Here is an 18,994-nt window from a genome sequence, read left to right as displayed (position 1 = left end):
ACGTCTAGGTTTGATCAAATGGATGGGTAATGTAGTCCTTTATCTCTGTAGCTCCACAAGAAGTTTATTCATTACTTATTAAGAGCATGGAGCTTTGAGCATGGAATTCGGAGGCACCAGTACACCCTAGATGGGAAGCAAATCCATCTGTGGGCATCATGGATAAACAGATTCATACATTTATTCACATCTAAGGGCAATTGAACATAGACAATCTACCTACAGGTATGATTTTGGGAAGTGGGAGGAAACCAGAGAACCCAGAGGAAACCCAGGCAGACATAGGGAGAACATGCAGAATTAACCTGAGCTCAGAACTGAACCAGGGAACCCTGGAGGTGTAATAATAATAATAATAATAATAAGAAGAAGAAGAAGAAGAAGAAGAAGCAACATTAACATTCTATTTAAAATTACAATTACAGCTATATATATATATTAGGAATGTACAGGGTGTCCTAAAATGTCCATACATAGGGGAACACTTTTAACACTTTTTAGCAAAATATCTTCCAAAATTTTCCATATTTATTTTATATTATATATAGTTTTTTCAGATAGCCTTTAAGAATGCCTTTGACAAAAAAAGAATGTATTGAAATCATTCTCATGGCTGGATCGGGAAGCTGTCGCAAGGTTGCGATGGACTTTAACAGGAAACATGGCAAGCACATCACACACACACTGTTGCCAAACTTACTAACAAATTCAAAAAGACTGGAAGTGTTGAGGACCAGCCATGAAGTGGACGTCCACGAACATCCACTGACGAGAGCACAACCGACGTGCTGGCAAACAGAGTCCCTTACGTATGGAGACTTTTGGGACACTGTGTAAATGCAATACCACTAGCTGTATCTGTTTAGTGCTCAAAATAATCGTAGCTGTATCTGTGTGGGAATTTAAACCTGAAGTGAACATGTTTGAAACGGGAAGGTTTTTTTAAAAAATATGAAATCTACCACTATGCCCCAAGAAACACTGAAAAAAAAGAACAAACAAACAAACAAACCCAAGGCAGAAATGGCAGCAGTGTCAGTACGGTCAGTGAATTCTGGCTCTGACAGTTCCTCAACCTCAGCTGCATCACTCGAGTGCATTATTGGTCTCAACCAATAATGTTTTGTTTTGTTTTTTTTTTAAATTTCCACTTGTGCAATTATTGTATTTGTCTGTACCTGATCACAATAACTAGCTTAGCTGATTTATTTCCTGAAATGTAAACAAACTAGTAGCCCGGTCCCTGGTGCTCTAGTGGCTAAGGATCCCGCGCTCTCACTGCTGTGGCCCAGGATCAATTCCCGGAACCCAGTACACAGCCACTGCGAGTGTACACTCAGTGCCGGTCCCAAGCCTGGATAAAAATGGTAGGGTTGTGTCAGGAAGGGTATCCGGCGTGTAACCTGAGCCAAATCAAACATGTGGGCCAGTGATCCATTGAGACGACCCCTAATGCGAGCAACCGAAAGAACAACAAACAACCTAGTAGCCTACAGTAAACCACCGCAATCCTGACCAAGCAGTTACTAAGGATGAGTGTCAGAACACTGTACGTTCATGTTAATGAACATCCCCTGTGAGCTTCATATATGACTGCTCATTCACACCCGCAGGAAAGTTAAAACCTCAACCTTGTGCAACTTTCTGTTGTGTCCCAACGCACATCTCAACCAAGCTTTCTAAAAATAATAATAATAATAAAAAAAAATTAATAAATAAAAAAATTAATAATGTGCTTCAAATTCATATTTGTATTTGTTTAGAGCACATTATCTGTTCAATCCAAATAATGTATCTATGTTCTGTAGCCCTTAAACCTGTGTTTTGTATAGTGTCATATATAATGAAGTTGTGTTTAGTACACAGCTACAGGAGTTTTATATATTAGGCTAAACACATAACAATCTGTCATGTTTATGTGTCGTATATTATAACTTAGAAAGTGTATGTAACCTTTTCTACAAAATATTTTTAATATTACAGCTTTGTCCTCTTAGTAATCTTTTTATTGGCAGCAAAATGGTAACATTTATGCGCATTGCTTTTATTTTCGGATAAATAACTTTTATTTTGACAAAATCGTACAGAACTGACCCGGAAGTAAAAATTTGCCGTCCTTCTCTCTTGTAGCTTGATGCTGGAACGCAAAGATAAAAGATCCCAGTTTCAGAGTTGTGTTTTTGTAAATCTGTCTTTATTTTTTAGTGCTAAACCTCCACATTGGACCTGGTTTATTTTTTTTCCGTTCTTGCACGATGGAAAAAGTGGTCCTGAGTAAAACCCAGGTGTTTTTAACCAACGCCTCGCTGCTTTATAAGGACATGTGTCCAGAGCAGGCGCGTTTCCTCATGTGAGTAACTGCTTTATTTTATTTGTGTCGAGATTCTGAAGTGTTTAATGTGTGTTACTGGTGTAATAGGATTAGATTGGCGTTAGATGGCAGAGCCAGCCTTCACTCCTGTCCACGTGTTTATACACTGAGTGTCATGAGGTACGTCTACCATCAGGGGCGGACTGGGAACAAACATCAGCTTTAAAGTTCCAACCAAATATTTCCTAAATAACATAAATGAAAGCGCATCAACTGGTATGACAACGGGATACATCAGGTCCAACACATAACGCCACACTGTCATAAATAAGAAAAATGTAGCCATAAACATCCATCCATTTTCTGTACCACTTATCCTACACAGGGTCACGGGGAGCCTGGAGCCTATCCCAGGGGACTTGGGGCACAAGGCAGGGGGACACCCTGGACAGGGTGCCAACCCATCGCATGGCACAATCCCACACACACTCACACACTACGGACAATTTGGAAATGCCCGTCAACCTACAACACATGACTTTGGGCTAGGGGAGGAAACCGGAGTACCCGGAGGAAACCCCCAAAGCACAGGGAGAACATGCAAACCCTGAGCACACAGGAGGCGGGATTTGAACCTGCAACCCAGGAGGTGTGAGGCAACAGTGCTAACCACTAAGCCACCATGCCTCCCCACCTAGTAGCCATAAAAAATAAAACAGTGTTATGTGTAAATAACAATATACAATTTGTTAACACAGCACTACTGCACAGTTTCTACTTACAGCATTACTGCACACTTTCTATTTAATTAAAATGTTTTGAGGTTTTTTGTCCATTCATGACCACTGCATAATCTGAAACTTGACTGGTTTAAATTGGCATTAATTCAAAATTCCAAAGGGTTTGGAATTTTGAATGATTTTTCTTTTAATGCTAGAGTTTGTGTGATCCATTCAGACTCATAGCAGTGTATAACAAAACAAAGCTGTGCATTACAGTATAACTAAATACAACACAACTAATTAAACATTAGCTCTCTGGCCAAGACAGCTAATGTGCACTGGTGTGCAGGGTCGCCAGGTCTTATCAAAAGTTCCACCACAACTACAACTCAAAACCCACAAAAAAACCCTATCCCAAATGAATGAATCTATCCTGTGAAATTGAGGAATTTGAAAAAAGGAGTCACATTTTTCTTCTTTTTCCATGCCTTCGCATTGGAAACATGTTCACCATGGTGCACACGCATTTCTGATTTGTTGTTTCAAAACGAGCTCAAACCTCAACCCTGGCAACCCCGTCGGCTTGATTCCAGGAGGTGTGTCTGATGCATGAGGTGCTTTATTTCACGCTGGCTAGTATGCTACTCGTGTGTGTGAACTCGTGAAAAAGAGTGTACTTAAGTGTTTTTTTTTGTAAACGCTGTAGATATAGAGGAAGCTACTTTTTCAGAGAAGGGAGTTTCGTATTGAAAAAGTTTAAATGTACTGTATATCACACCTCACGTACTACAAAGCGCAATTTTATGACAAATAAGCTACTTTATGCAGTTTATTGAATATATTGTCCGATACACAGATGCATTGAATCGAGAGCTTCATATCGAACGATATGTTACACCATATCCTTACATCCCTAATAAATATCTAATAATTCAGACATGAAATCTGCTGATTTCTCCAACACTGATACATCAGTTCAGCATTAGTAAATGGTTACAATACAGAAATAGAAGAAATATGGGATTCTTAATTTATTACTGCACTGTACCACACCACACTGTCCAGAGGAAAAGCACTATACGTTCCTGTCCCTGTCATACGTCTATATTGCATATTGTTCTCATTCCTTATTCCAATTTAATTGCAGTTTGTTTTGATGAGTTCCATAGTAGACAGGGATTAAATGAGTTTTTCCTGTAAACATTGTTGCATAATAAGCTTATGGAGCAATCATCACTTTAAATGCTTCCTTTAGGGAAACTGGATCCTGAGCACTTTTTATTTATAGCTGTGTAATCCATGATCGTTACACAGCAGTGTGGACGTCTCTTTCTTTAGATTGTCATCGATGGTTCTGTGGCACGCACCATTCATTAAAAAGGCAAAGGATTTTCTATAATAAAAAGGCAGTAATCTGGGAGAAGTTGTAATCTAATTAACTTGAGAGAGAGAGAGAGAGAGAGAGAGAGAGAGAGTGGGGGAAACAAGTATAGACTTGATTTTGTTTAGCTTTGTTCATGCGCTTCTTGTCTCATGTGAAATGCCGCTGTGTGTCCTGTGACAATGGCACGCATGCTTCGAGTGTTTGCCTTGCTGTGCATATTACATGCGCTATGCGTTTATTTATGTTCCTGCACATGAGCCGAGTGGCATTGGCTTGACTCGCACCAGGCCGTACGTGTCTCACTGGAAGCACAATTTCAGAGGCATGTGAGATGACAGCTTTGATGAAGGGCTTTACTGTGGACATTTAAGATCGTTCCTTTCTAATTTTAAACATTTTAACTGTTTGTACAAGACGAGGCAGCAGCATTGTCACTAGGACATGTGCAGAAGACTGTTTGTACCCACAGTTTGTGGGCATCAGTGAGTTTTGTTTCTTTTTTTCGGATCACGTTTCCTTCCTTTATTGTACAAGAAAGTTATTAGGTATGACGGTTATCTGTGAAGCTTAAGTGATCAGGATATACTTTCTCCTCCCTTGATTTTATCAGGTGTCTGTTGAGAGATCGCTCGTCGTCCCAAGTGCTTTGTTGATAGCATCTTGTACAGGCTTGAGTGTGTGCTTATAAGGAGATGTAGAAGAGGAATTTTAATTAGACAAGGCTTTTATGATGGTGTCCTGTGCCTAAAATACTTGTTCAGATAGAGAAGTAGTAAACAGCTATGGCAGGAGTAGATGGAACCAACTTGACAAGGTTTTAAAACACCTGCTTTTAAAAGAGATTCCACAGCTGTGGTGCCTTGTAGCCAACAACATTAAAAATAAAAAAAAATTATATATATATATATATATATATATATATATATATATATATATATATAATTTTTCCAATGTTGAATCAAAATATGGTTAACTAGCATGCATGTTAGTGGCATACAGACATTCTTATTTTTTACTTAGATTTAAAGTGAATTATTACTTTTTTAAATTATCATTTGGATAAGAGTTGTACTTTTGAAACAACCTCATTAGTCATTATCATAATATCACTGAAAATAAAGAAAAAAGAATGAGTAAACTTCCTTTTCTTCTTCTCGTGATCTTCAGGAAATTTGATGATGCCTTCCTGTGGAACATGTGACTTCATAACCTATAAAGGATGACTCATGGAAAAGGGTGTTTTAAACATGGGATATTAATGGATTCGCACATTAATGCAAATAATAAGATCATTTTTAAATATTTTAATGATTATATTTCAAGGTAATGCATAGTTATAGTGGGCTGTAGATAAGTGTTGATACACCGATCGTGGAATTACCCATAAATCCTGCAACCTGACATTCTCTCATATTGATGAACATTTTAACTGTCCAGTAGATTTAACGTCTTTGAAAACAGCTGATAAAAGTTGTATTATTTGGCCTTCACTGCTGTGGATGTTGGGCTGGTGTGTACAGTAAACATTTTGTGGCCTTGGAATTATAAGATTTAAGGATGTGTGTTCTGCTTAAAAGTGTAGTATTTTGTAGACATTGTAGAGAGAACTAATGATATTTAAACACACAGGAAAAGCTTGACAGAATTTGAACATCAAAACTTGATCTGCCACCGAGTTTAGGAGTGAAAATCTCACTGGATTAACAAACATATTGCGAGCACAGTGGCACTGCATGTTTATAACAGTCTTAGAGTCAGTACAGATATTTGCACTTTATATCTACTAGACCAGTAAAGGAAATTCCAACATGAGTTAATATTAATGAGTTATTATGGTTTTTACATGCCATTGAATATAGGAGAAGTTTTACACTAAAATAATGCTTAAAATATAAAAAATAAGTTAAAATGTTGTATCTGCACACATTATTGACATTCCCTTTATGGTTCAATATCTTAAAACCACACATCAGATAGAACCTTATAATTCTCGATTTTCTCAAAGTTCTCGATTTTTATAGATTATATTTGTCTCTCTATTTGTAGATTATATAATCAATATATTTAATAGATTTATTTATATTCTATTTGTCCAGAAGCAATGCAAAATGAAAGCTTACAGCTAAGAAAATACTGCTCATTTGGACATGTGAATTTGAATTTAAACAAACATTTATGAATTAATTAATAAACATAACATAACATAACATAACATAACATGTATATTGTGCATGTGTCTCAATTTTGCTTTCTGCTCAGTTCAGGTATTCACATTTAGCATTGTGATGATTAATTATAAGAGAGGTTTGTAAGCTTAGTTGAATTGTGTGGTTCACAATCACCGCATTGCAAAAATACACACACACACACACACACACACACACACACACACACACGGAAATTAACCAGCTGACTACTATTTTGGGAAGGTCATCTATGAAAAGAAGATACTTATTTTGTGCATGTTGCTAATTAAAATGTTCTCTTATATTCACCTAAATAAAACACGCAGCAGGCTTGAACTAACCGCTCTGTTTCCTGTCTTTTCTCTATTTCAGGCAGAAGCAGCAGATGAATGGTAAGTTCTGAAAGCAATTCTGGTGTATTGTTTGATTTTGAGGCTGGATTTTCATACACGGCTGATTTGATGTATTTCAGTAGTGGCCTTACAGCGTCTAGAAAAGATTTTAAGGGCACGATGGGTCAATAAAAATAGCAACCCTGGCTAAAATGAAATCTGATGGCACACCATACAGTCAAACCAGGCTCCATACACACTAGGACAAATGTTCATCATCTTTACAGTATGTGTTAAAAAAAAAAAATTATATTTGAAAGTTTTCTTTATAGTTCCATGACATAAGTCAATAAAAACAATGGCAAAATTAGGGTAAAAAAATTACTGTCTTTTTATTGCTAATTAATGAACATTTTTATTATGTGTCAATGTCCTAATTAAAATTTCAAGCAAAGTCCTAAAAGTGATCTTAGGTTTGATTTTCACAGTATTTTTCATGCGTTCGCATTGTGTAGCACTACTGCAATTTAAGTTCCCTTCTGTCTATGGAAGCATAAAATTATGGGCTAGTTACAGGATAAAATATTCAAATGCATTTTAAGTAATTACAATTTGAATGCAGTTTTTTAAGGACTTGACAGATTTAACAATCCAAACGTGAACATCTGCTGTTCAGAAGAATAACATGAACAGCACACATGAAAAAAAAAACAAAACAAAACATCCAAACCTTAATCCTGTATGTGAAAGAAATACAGTACAGCGGTGCATGCTCTCATCCGCTTATTTCAATCTCGGAAGACATGTTGTAAACAAGCTCTCAGAAATCAAAGAAGCAGAGAGAGAAGAAAAGCAAAATAAGCGTTAGATTAAATTATTAAATTAATTATGAGCACAGTTGTGTAATGGTATTCCTTAATATGGCTGAGTGTGATTAGAGGTTCTGTTTTCAAGGTTTCAGGATTTTAGGTAACAGGTCTAAACACATGTAATGAATGAATGCTGTTTGTTTCAGGCGCTGCGCTGCCAGACACAGTGCTGTGCTCATTCTGTTTTCAGTGGCGCCGGCCTGGAGAGTACCACGTGCGGTTACAGCCCAAGTGCAGACCCTCGGTGCGTATCAGGAAGCTGCTCAGGAGGGAGCAGGCCCACAAGAGGCTCGGGTCACAGGAAATCAAGCTTCTTCAGAGGTTCAGAAGAGCTTCCACTGTTCTGGTGAGGATCCATGTACAGTACATCTTACATCTTAAATAATCATCTTATCTTGAATTACCCCTAATCGCAGTGGTCTGAATTTTTTTTTTTTACTCTTCTCTGGAAACATTTTACTTGTCTCTCTGGGAATTGCGTGCGTGTTCTGTTTACTCTCTGACTCACTTCCACGGCAGCAGGGTAGAGAACAGACAGATAGCAGAAAGTGGCTTGTCACTTTTTGCCTGTATTCCGAGGCGATAGAACAAATGTGGCATATTACAGCGCTTCTTTTTTTCAGAGCAGGGAAAGTACAATCGACTCTACCCTCATTACTGTGCCACAGTGTTGGTATGGAAGCTCTGCTAGAGCATTTTGGCTTAATCCACAGATCTCTGTCGCCGCGCTGCATTTTCAGACATTTGTATTTTGACACTTTAATACATCTCTTTAGACTTGCTCCAGTTTGCATTTGAAACTATTTGAAGGTGAGGCTTTTTTTTTTTTTTTTTTTTTTTTTTTTTTTTTTTGCAAAATATAGCACACTATAATATCTGCTTCTCAGTTCATCTCACATTCTGGAAGCTGTCAATAAAATATCTGCTCAGAGTAAAAGCTCCGGGCTCCGTGGCGTCCCAAGGTTTGTAAGACAAGAAGGCAACTCTACTTGCCCATCAATCATGTTGCCAGTCATTTCAAAAAACTGCTCCTCTTGCACTAGCATCCAGGAGTTCTATCTTAAGCCTTTTTTGCATGGACGGCCTGGCTTACTTACTTACCAACTTACTTACTGACCTACTGACTTCCTGAATGACTTACTGACATACTTAGTGATTTAGTGACTGAATTCTTGGCATACTTACTGACTTCCTGACTGACTGACTGACTTAATTACTGACTGACTTACTGAAATACTGACTTACTGAATTTACTGACTGACTTAGTGACTTCCTGACTTGCTTACTGTCCTCTTGACTGACTGACTTATTGACTTCTCAAATTGTGTGCTTACTTACAGCCTTACTTACCTACAGACATACTGAATTCCTGTCTGTCTGTCTGTCTGGCTGACTGACTTGCATACTGATTTAAACATTGGCTGACTTACTGACTGACTTACTGACATACATACAGATTTACAGACTTACCTCCTGACTTACTGACTGATTTGCATACTGACTAACTGAGTTACCAACTGACTGATTTATCGACTTCCTGTATTGTGTACTTACTTACTGACTCACTGACTCACGTACTTACTTTATTGAACCCAGAGGAGAAATTACACTATTTAGGAATTTCTTGGATTATTTTCATATTGTAGCCATAATCATTTTTAATATGGATATAAATAATGCAGTGATTAATAAATGATATATTGTGTAAACAGAAGAAGTAGTAATAATAACTCTTAGTAATGTAGAAGTGAGGGTTGTACAAGCGCAAGAGGTGCTGCATAGCTGTGTGATTATACTGAGACACTGGGGTGCCTGGGGAAAGTTTAGCTGGAGTGTTTAGATGCTGTTCATAGTTGTGTGTGCATGTGTGTGCATGTGTGTGTGTTAATAGTGTACAAGGAGTAACATGTATGAGTAAGCTGATCTCTGTCCTGGATTGCAAAACCCATCATTTTATTTATTTTGTACTTTATTGCTTTTAGTGTTTTGTAGGTTTTGTGTGTGTGTTGGTGAAAAAGGTTTTAGTTGTTAATTGTGAATGATCCTTCTCCATTTTCATTTGATTTTGTTTGCTGGATGTTGTGGTTTTTTTTTTTTTTTTTTTTTTTTTTTTTAAATACCCTCTGAAAAGTGTTTGCACCCAGCTGCTTAATTTACATTCACTCACCAAACAAATGCTGATTTGTACTAAATTGGTTTGTCAACATGGCTTGCAATTTCTTAGTTTCGCTCAGCATCAGCAGCTTTCTAGTCTAAGATATAAGAAACGGCTTTGGAATTTTAAACAGCGAGAGGCAGCCAGATAGCGCCAGTGCGGAGGTGCTCAACCGCTATTACCTCATGTTGTAGTAACTTATTTAGGGAATAACTTTAGATTTTCTTTGTTTGAATATACAATATCCATGTTCAAGAAGTAGTGGGGTTTTCATCTGGTCAAAAAAAAAAAACACCCACTAACAATTACAGTAATAAGCAGCTCATTGGACGTTAAAGTCTGGTTTTGTACTGATCCAATACAGACTTTCCCCCACAGTGCGGTTGAATTTTTGATGCTGATTGGTCAGAAGGCGTTGATTAATTTTCTAGAACAGCAGCTCTGACAGTAGTGCAGGCTACAAGACAATTCACAGTTTTATATTAATGCACTCATTCAAGTATGGTATTGTTTTTATAATAACCTTCTACACAGGGACTTGTATTGTGGATCCGCCACATAAACAGGTTAAACAATGTGTGTAATTGTTGATATGGTGAAGTTTTCTGCAAGGAGATATTTATTTAGTACTGTTGGAAGGGGTCTGCGGTATCAGTGCTTTGTAGTAGTCAGAGGTAATGCTGTAACTTTACGTTTTCCATCATGGGAAGTTCTTTAGGACAGGGCACTTTGGTTTGACAAACTGCATTTTTTGTCAAAAACTGCAATTGTTGTCTTGTTTTTATTAATTTAAAGAGAGAGAAAATGGAGAAGCTGGTGAGCTTCTGTGTTGTGTTTTATTCCTTACATAATGCCTAATTCTAGTGAAGTGTCCATTAAAACACTGATCACTGAAATCAACTAGTGAATCTTGTTTTAGAAGTATTGTGCAAAATTGTATTTATTTCTCACAGTTGAAGAAATAGCCAATGATCTCACTGTGAGCAAATACGAAGTGCCGTTTTAAACATTGAAGTTGGGTTGCAGGTTCAAATCTGAAACTCTTTGGAGTAATCTCAAGGTCATGCAGGCAACGCGCTATATTAATCCAGCTCTATATTAATCCAGCATGCTCATGTGACCGTCTCCAGCACACATGTTGTACACTCATAAATTTGTCATTATTCTTACAAGTTTATGAATATGCTTGTTATATGGCATTAAATATTAAAGTACATGTCTAAACCACGTTTAGACGTCTGTGCAACACTGATGCCAGTGTGTTGGCATATATTTACAGAAATCCACTTAACTATTCCTTTAATAACTTTCCAAAGCCATTCCTAATGGGGAAAAAAGCTGCTCTCTGATTGGCCACTATTACCCAAAACCATTTGTATAGAGCTTAACAGTACTCAAAATAATTGAATCAGGATAATGGGATGATTATAGTTTTGACTTGCCCTTGAAAGGTTAAAGCTGATTTATAGGATGGATGGGGCTGTGTTTTCTTTCCAGTCTGCTTGCAGGTCCTGATGTGGGTGACATGCTGTTTTTTTTCCGTGAAAAGGCTGAGGGCGACCGGAATGTTTTGCCCATGTTTGGACAAGAGGAATCGATCGTCACAGAGAGCAGTCGGGTTTCAGTAATGGCTTAGGCACGAGTGCAAGTTTGCCTCTTTCCAGCTGAAACCATAGCACCAAGGTCACATCAGCCAGCGAAACCCAGCTTGCGGTGACCGAGGGAGGGTATTTTAGGACCCAGGTCTATTAATAGATTGATCTGCTGGATTGATTTTTAGTGTGTGCTTGTTTGTGTGTATGGGGTGGTGTTGGGGGTGTTCAGGAAGTGTGTAGAAGTGCTACTGGTTCAGGCTAGAGAAAAACTGACATCTCCTGTTATTAATTACCTTGAAAAGCTCCTTCATGAAACCGTGTATTCAGTTACATTTGTGGTTTTCATGCAAACCTTTCCTCACAATTTGCTGAGCTGCTGAGAGTTGTCATCATGTTGGAAATGGTCCGAGATTCTGTGTGAAGAAATCTGTAATGCAGTGCTCATGTTTCAGGCCTGACTTTATAATCTGCCCGACACTAAGCTAAATACAGCTGGTCTCACTTCACTTCACTCTTTTCACGTTCACAGCCGCTCTCTGAGCTCAAGCAGCTGCTGTTGATTGATCGCATGAGTCTCATTAGAGCTGTCAGGTTTTCACTGGTATATACGTGCATGCTTAGGAGCATTTACAAATTCATCCTGACATATATTAACAGCAGTGGCATAAATTCCAGGCTTGTGCATGTTTAATAGCACTGGATAAAATTGCATTGTTCTGGTAATAATGAAAGCAAGCTTATGGGTGTCGTCAGTACTTGTCGGATTTGGTGTGTTTGTATTCTGAGTGAAATCTGCAGCAGGATTGTCCTTGAGAGTTGGTTTTCTGGATCAGTTCTTCCATCTCTACCCCCCTGCAGAGGTTTCTGTTACAATTCTCCATCTCGCCTGCGCACCCGAGATGCCTCGACCCTGCTGCTCCTCTGTTACCTGACCTCAAACCAGTTTTTTTTTTTCTGACATTCACTCATTCAGCAGAGGCTTTTATCCAAAGTGACGTACAATTAAGCTGAACAGATGAAGGTCTTGTTCAAGGACCCGACAGTGGCAGCTTGGCAGTGCACGGACACTTGAGTAGGAAGTAAGAATGTGCAGTTCTTGAATGTGAAGTGTTTATATGACGCACCACGACATTATTACAGACGCTTCAGAAATATCAGTACTCTACATTCCATTTAGGATGCTTCTACTTCAGAAGGCAACATTTTCGCTCAGAATTGTATTCTCACATGATAAACACTCCCTATCCTTAAGTCATCGTATTACAGCTGTCGTCTAACGGGCTGTATCCCACAGCGCCGTTGAATTCTCAAATCAAGATTGGTGAGAAGGTGTTGATTAATTTTCTATAACAGCAGCTCTGGAAGTAGTTCTGGTACTTTATATTAATGTGCTCTTTCAAATGATTTAACGTTTCTATAGCAATGACTAATTCACGGTAATTTGCCAGAGGGACAACAAATGGATAACAAATGGATTAAAAAGTGTTGTTTAACAAAGAAAAACACACACAATATCTCAGAAGGTCTTCAGGACAGAGAGCTTTGCGCTTTCAGTTCCTCTGTAACATGACAAGCTGAGTTTTTTTGGTCTTATTTTCCTAAAAGCCCACCCCCTCGTGTTTTATTCTTTACTTATTTTAGCCACATTCGATGGCGCCACCGGAGAAAAAAAGTCAATAATTTGTTCCATGATCATTCCATGATAGTTTGAAAAACAAATGACATGACTGAGTAGTACATTCACAAAGATAAGTTGATTTCTCTATTTCTTTTTAAAGGAGAGGTTTATAATTATTTAAGAGCCCTCTTTCAGCTTCTTTCAGGATGAATCACAATTGCAGGGAAAACAGATAAGCCTTCTGCTTCCTCCCAACTACAGCCTCTGTTAAAACCACGCATGCCTTGTGGGTTTTCTTTTAAGGAAAACGAGGAAGACTTGAGTAGTGTTCATTTCTGTGCCAGAAAATGTAAATACAAGTCTGAAATAAAAAAAAGCCATTCCATTGCATGGCAATATTGCATATCAGTTTTAAATCTTGATCATATTTAAATTATATACTATAATAGGTCGAGATAATGGTAGACCTTTTATGTAGGATTTTACATACTGCACCTTTAATCATGTTTATGTTCCATATGTTCTCAATGTGATATCTCCCAAAGCTCTTTAATGGTTAAGACAAAAAACATGTAAGCATATTAGAAATAAATATTACAAATAAATGTGTAAGCAAGTAGAATATTGTTGTAAAATTTAAAATAAAATGTTAGGGTGGTTGTAGACATCTGGTTTTAACTACTTGACATTTTCCTGTGTCTTCCTGCTGGCTGGAGGTGTGTTTGAGCTAGTACATGGTGTGTTTGTGGTTGTTTTATAGCTTGATGGTTATCGTAGTGGGTAAGTTACTTTGAGAACGTTTCTGTCTCTGATATATTATTATAGTTAGAAGCTGAGGTTCGAGGAGCAGTTCATAGCTACATATGGATGCGGGCTCATCTTTTTATGACTAGTTTCTACAGGTAATGTGCTATTGTTGGCTAATCAGTGCTATCATGATATTTCATAGCTCTTGAATATTTATTATTGCCTACAAACCATGTATAATACCATAATTTTAAAATAATTTAGTATTCAATAATATATTAATTGTTTATTCATCTCATGCTCAGTGTAATCTTTATCTCAAAAATTGGCTTTTTTTTTTTTTTTTTTTTTTAAACAGTAACTTGTTCTTTTTTTGTTTTATTTACAATGGTCCAGTTAAACATTGAACCAAGAGACAGTTGATTTTAATTATTAGTTATTTTTTAACTATTAGTTTTTTATTTAATATATACAGTAAATCAGTAAAACAAGGTCATATTAAGTAGAATGAGTGGATAATTTCCCAGAAGTTCATATGATAGATCGGGAAAAGAGTCGACTACAGTTGAGTGCAAAAGTTTGCACGCCGTTGTGGCAAAGTAAAGACAAAGATTTATTTTATACCAACAAGATGTTTAAAGTGTTAGGTTTAAGTATTCTTTTAACATTACCATGAGATAGCAGAATGGACACACAGTGTATGTTATTGTGATATTAACAGTAAATATATTGAAATGATGTCGGGTCATACGTTTATATCTCTGATTCTGAAAGGGACGTAAATTATAAAACATTCTCTAATAACTCATAGGCCCATTTTGTCTTAATAACTTTTATTTTTTCTTTTTTAATATCATTCTCTGAGTAGCTTTTGGATCTTCTCACCAAAACATTTAGCCTTTGTTTCTTTTCAAACTATTTTTATTTAAATTTTTTACTTTTTTTTGTGTTGATTATTTTGCTTTACATAATTCTTTATATTTGTAGCTAAATTGTAAAATAGATACATTTTTTGCAGTCAGAAACCATGAGCTTGCAAACCTTTACACTGAAGGGTCTGTATTCATAGCTTGACTATAATGTTATGTTGATCACAGATTTTTCTCAGCCTGAAAAATGTTTTACTTTGTGTAACAGATTAGATTTATAAGAAACGAGGTTGTAGTATTAACCAATGGACCCACGGTTAGTCGAACTGTCTCCGCCTCAGTCAGGGTGATTGGCTGGAGTTGTGTGTGTGTGTGTGTGTGTGTTTGTGTGTATGTGTATGTGTGTCACTGTGCTTTATAATAATAGTGTGTGCAGTGTGTCTAAAGTCACAGACAACCTGTATCACTCTTCAGCTCCACCACCTGTTCCCATCAGCAAACATGGCTAACTTTGTGTCGGTGAGTTTAAACTTTTGTAAAACAAAGCTTTACTCTGCCAGTGATGGAAACTACTATTGGATTTGTAAATGGATATTTGTTCATGCTGCACAAAACAGGTTTCATGTCTCTGCAGAAGTGAGTGGGTGAGTAAGTGGCTGGCTGTTATGTCCAGGCTTTGGTCTATGTTTGGTTCATGCGTATTAATTTGGCATGCAAGTTATTCAAAGTGTTTTTGTAGGACAACTGAATATATAATTTGCTATTGACCTTTGCAATACTGATATCAAATAAGTTAGCAATTTGACAAAACACAATTTATTGTGTTATTTAAGCATTCTGACAAATCTGTGGGATTTTTGTGGGCATTTGTATAAATTGTGGGATCGGTGTTAACCAAAAAAAAAAAAAAAAAATTACATCAGGCAATTTAATGCCGTCTTTAATCATGACACATTAGGGGTTCACCAGTTCAATTTAAAGTATTTCAAGGCATACTGTCATCACACTGTATAGCAATATATTCTCCATAAGTCTTTTAAATCCATATATTCCAGCCCTGAAAGAGTCTAAGCATAGAGCTGATAGTGAGTTAAGTTTTTTTCCCCCAAATGACCAGGAGTAAGTGTAATAATTTCCCTGCCTTTTTTTTTTTTCCTCTTTTTCTAATTACAAACTAGAAGGAGCTGATGTGATGTTAAATCTGGTACTGAATGTTTAAAATTGTAAAATGTTGTACACTTTTTACAGATTTTTTCCCCCTCCTTTTCAGTTTATTTTATAAACATTAAAAGTATCATATGGAATATTTTATGATGCATATGCAGTTTTTTTTTTTTTTAAATAATCTTTCAACAAAATTTCATAAGCATCACACTTCATAGCAGAAGTACCTTTATTTCCCAGCAGGTCATCTCAAACACAGTTCATAGTTGTTTACGCAGGAGGCTTTATATGACGCACATGTTGTACCCAACTGTAATGACTCACACAATAATAATCAGCAATTCCAGCACAGCCATCACTCCACACACATGATTCATTAGTGCTGATCCTCACAATCAGCACCGCATTCACTCCCACCCCTTCCCGTTCTCTTCCTCCACTCCAATCATACAGCTTCTGAAATGTCATTTTTGACTTTTAGCCACAGCAGAGAATTAATATTGCTGCAGTTAAGCCTGCTATGTACGTGGTGTATTCATTGTTATCATTTATTGTGTGAAACCAAGTGCAGTATTTGAGAAAGTTAAGCATAAGGAGTAAGCTAAGGGCGATGCTTTTTAGTGAATTTATTGCACATTTACTGCATCTAATTTTGATGACTTTTGATTACTAATGAATTGTTGCTTCTTTGCTAACGCTGGGTTACTTTTTTGTCTCCTAGATGGCCACCTGCCACACTTGTAATAAGACGTCCAGGCAAATTGGGATGAACAGGGATTTTCTGGGGACCTTACCGAAGAACACCCCAGTGAGAATGTCAAAGTGCAGGACTCCTCAGTCTGCTAACAAAGCGACACCTCAGCCCAACCTCCATGACAAAACACCAAGCAGAACACCAGTGTAAGTTACTTCACATGCTGTTTTATTTGAAATAAAAAAAAAAAAAGGTATCCCCTCCGACAATGCCACAGATATCCATGGCGAGGAGCGAAGGGAGCAAAATTGGCCATGCTGTCTGGGTGGGAGGGGCATACACTCTCTCCCTTGTCAATCACAGTGACACTAGCCAATCATGGGCATCTGTGAGCTTATGTATGCGGAAGAGGGTGGATACACACTTTCCTCCAAGTGTGTTACGCTGCACTGTGACGCAGCACGCAGCAATAGGTGAAAGCTAAGTTTGACTGGCTTCATGTGTCTCAAAGGAAGCGAGTGTTAACCTTCACTCTCCCCAGTTGGTAGCTGTCGTATGGTAGGAGTGAACTGGCTGGTGGGAGGAAATTGGCAAATGACCAAACTGTACTTATATACTTATAATAAGTACACAATTTATATGTATATAATTTTTTTTATTATTATAAGTACATAAGTTTGCATTCCCTATATATTCTAGGTGAATGAAATGAAAATGTATCTCTGTTTAAAAATGTATCTACAAAAAAATATACAAGTTAAATATGAAAAATGGATACAGTATATGCACCAACTAGTCAACAATCCAAAATATGCAGAAAAAAATGAACAAAAAAAGGAAGGTGTCAAAGTCCAAGCTGAGAGGATCCAAAAGTGACTCGGAGGATATGAAAGAAGTTATTAAGCATATAAGTTTTTAGAGAGTGTTCGTATCACATTCAGAAATTGAGATGTAAACATATGAACTGATATTATTTAGATTTTATTACTATTAATATCTTAACATACACTATTTGACGGTTTTGGTTAGTAGTGGAAAAGAAGGAACATCCAGGAAACCAAAAGTATTGAATGTTTTAATGGTATAAATAATTTTTTATAGTGTGCAAACTTATGCAACTGTACACAACAGTATACACCTGTAAGTGCATTCTCTGTAATGCCAGGCTCACTCAGATATCCTGAAACACAAAATGCATATTCACGCAAGATAGTAGGACCTTAGAGAAATTGAGCAGTCCTCTAAATTTGCCGAGTAGAGTGTCTAACCATGTACTATGACCATTTTTAAAATCTTCTCCACAGGGCAAGATCATCTGAATGCACCAGCGCCTCGAAGTCAGGCAGCGGGAAAAAATCTGCTTTCTCACGTCTTAAGAAGCTTCTGATGCTTGAGGGCAGCCAGAAGAATAAGAAAGGGGGTCTGAAAGACTTCCTCACCTCTCTTTAAGAATCTCATGGACCACAAAACCCAGAAACCCCACAACAACATGGTCTAGCCTACTTTAGTTTAGAACAACAGGCTTACGGGGGAATGGAGCAGGAGATGGCTGGTTGTGCTCACTTTAGTGTACACTGCAGTGACACCTGGTGGATGACTCACTGAAGCCTGGTTTACAGATGTGACGCCCTTTTACCCTCCGTGTCTTCATCCCCGTCCCAGTCAGGTTGAGGACTAGAAGAGAACTGACTGCCTTTGCAGGGTTTTTTCAGTACAGCTGATAGGCTGTAAACCCTATATCTACATGAAATAAATGTTATTCATTCCTGTCACTGTTGTGATGACAGGTGTGTGTTAGCCAACATGCTTCATTTTCCCCATTTCTCCATCTTGTGTAGTGCTCCCTCAGAGACACTCACATGGTTCACATTTTACTCTCTCGGTATTCGGTGTTCATGTTTGCTTAATTCAGCAGGAATAGAGTTTTGAAAATGTGGGCTCTCCAGGAGTCTCAGAGGATTCAGTCGGCTCGAGAAAGCATTGCTCATGTCATGCTTTTGAAGTGGGATAAATTATAGATATATAGATATGCTGTGTGTATATAGATGCATTTTGGAGTTTACACACAATCTTTTTAAGTAGATCACGGCCACTTTTTGTATCTTGTACTCTTTTGTAACAGGACTGTTTTTGGACACTTAAGGTTCACACAGTGGTCAGTGGTGATTAGTATTTAAGGGCTATTAGTGCTTTACTAAAGGTTTACATTTAATGGACTGTTTTGCCCTAAAACTGTATTGCAAAGACCAAATATGTGTTGCTGTAGCCACATTAAGATACAGTGTTAAATGAATGCAACTTATATGCAAACTTCACTTATTTTCAATAAATCAGTTGTGAATCAGATG

General features: G+C 37.4%; 1 protein-coding gene across 1 annotated transcript; it reads left to right on the top strand.

Annotated features, from left to right (window-relative positions):
• Positions 1-2,114: 2,114 nt before the first annotated feature.
• c23h18orf21 (chromosome 23 C18orf21 homolog) lies at positions 2,115-18,994 on the top strand. The gene is made up of 5 exons (XM_026930178.3): positions 2,115-2,350; positions 6,976-6,995; positions 7,951-8,150; positions 16,674-16,852; positions 17,951-18,994. Exons 1-5 carry the CDS (start codon positions 2,256-2,258, stop codon positions 18,093-18,095), a joined length of 639 nt encoding a protein of 212 aa, XP_026785979.3. The 5' UTR covers positions 2,115-2,255; the 3' UTR covers positions 18,096-18,994.

The sequence above is a fragment of the Pangasianodon hypophthalmus genome, chromosome 23, assembly GCF_027358585.1.
Source record: "Pangasianodon hypophthalmus isolate fPanHyp1 chromosome 23, fPanHyp1.pri, whole genome shotgun sequence".
NCBI lineage: Eukaryota > Metazoa > Chordata > Actinopteri > Siluriformes > Pangasiidae > Pangasianodon > Pangasianodon hypophthalmus.
This window is presented reverse-complemented; position numbering and strand designations above follow the sequence as displayed.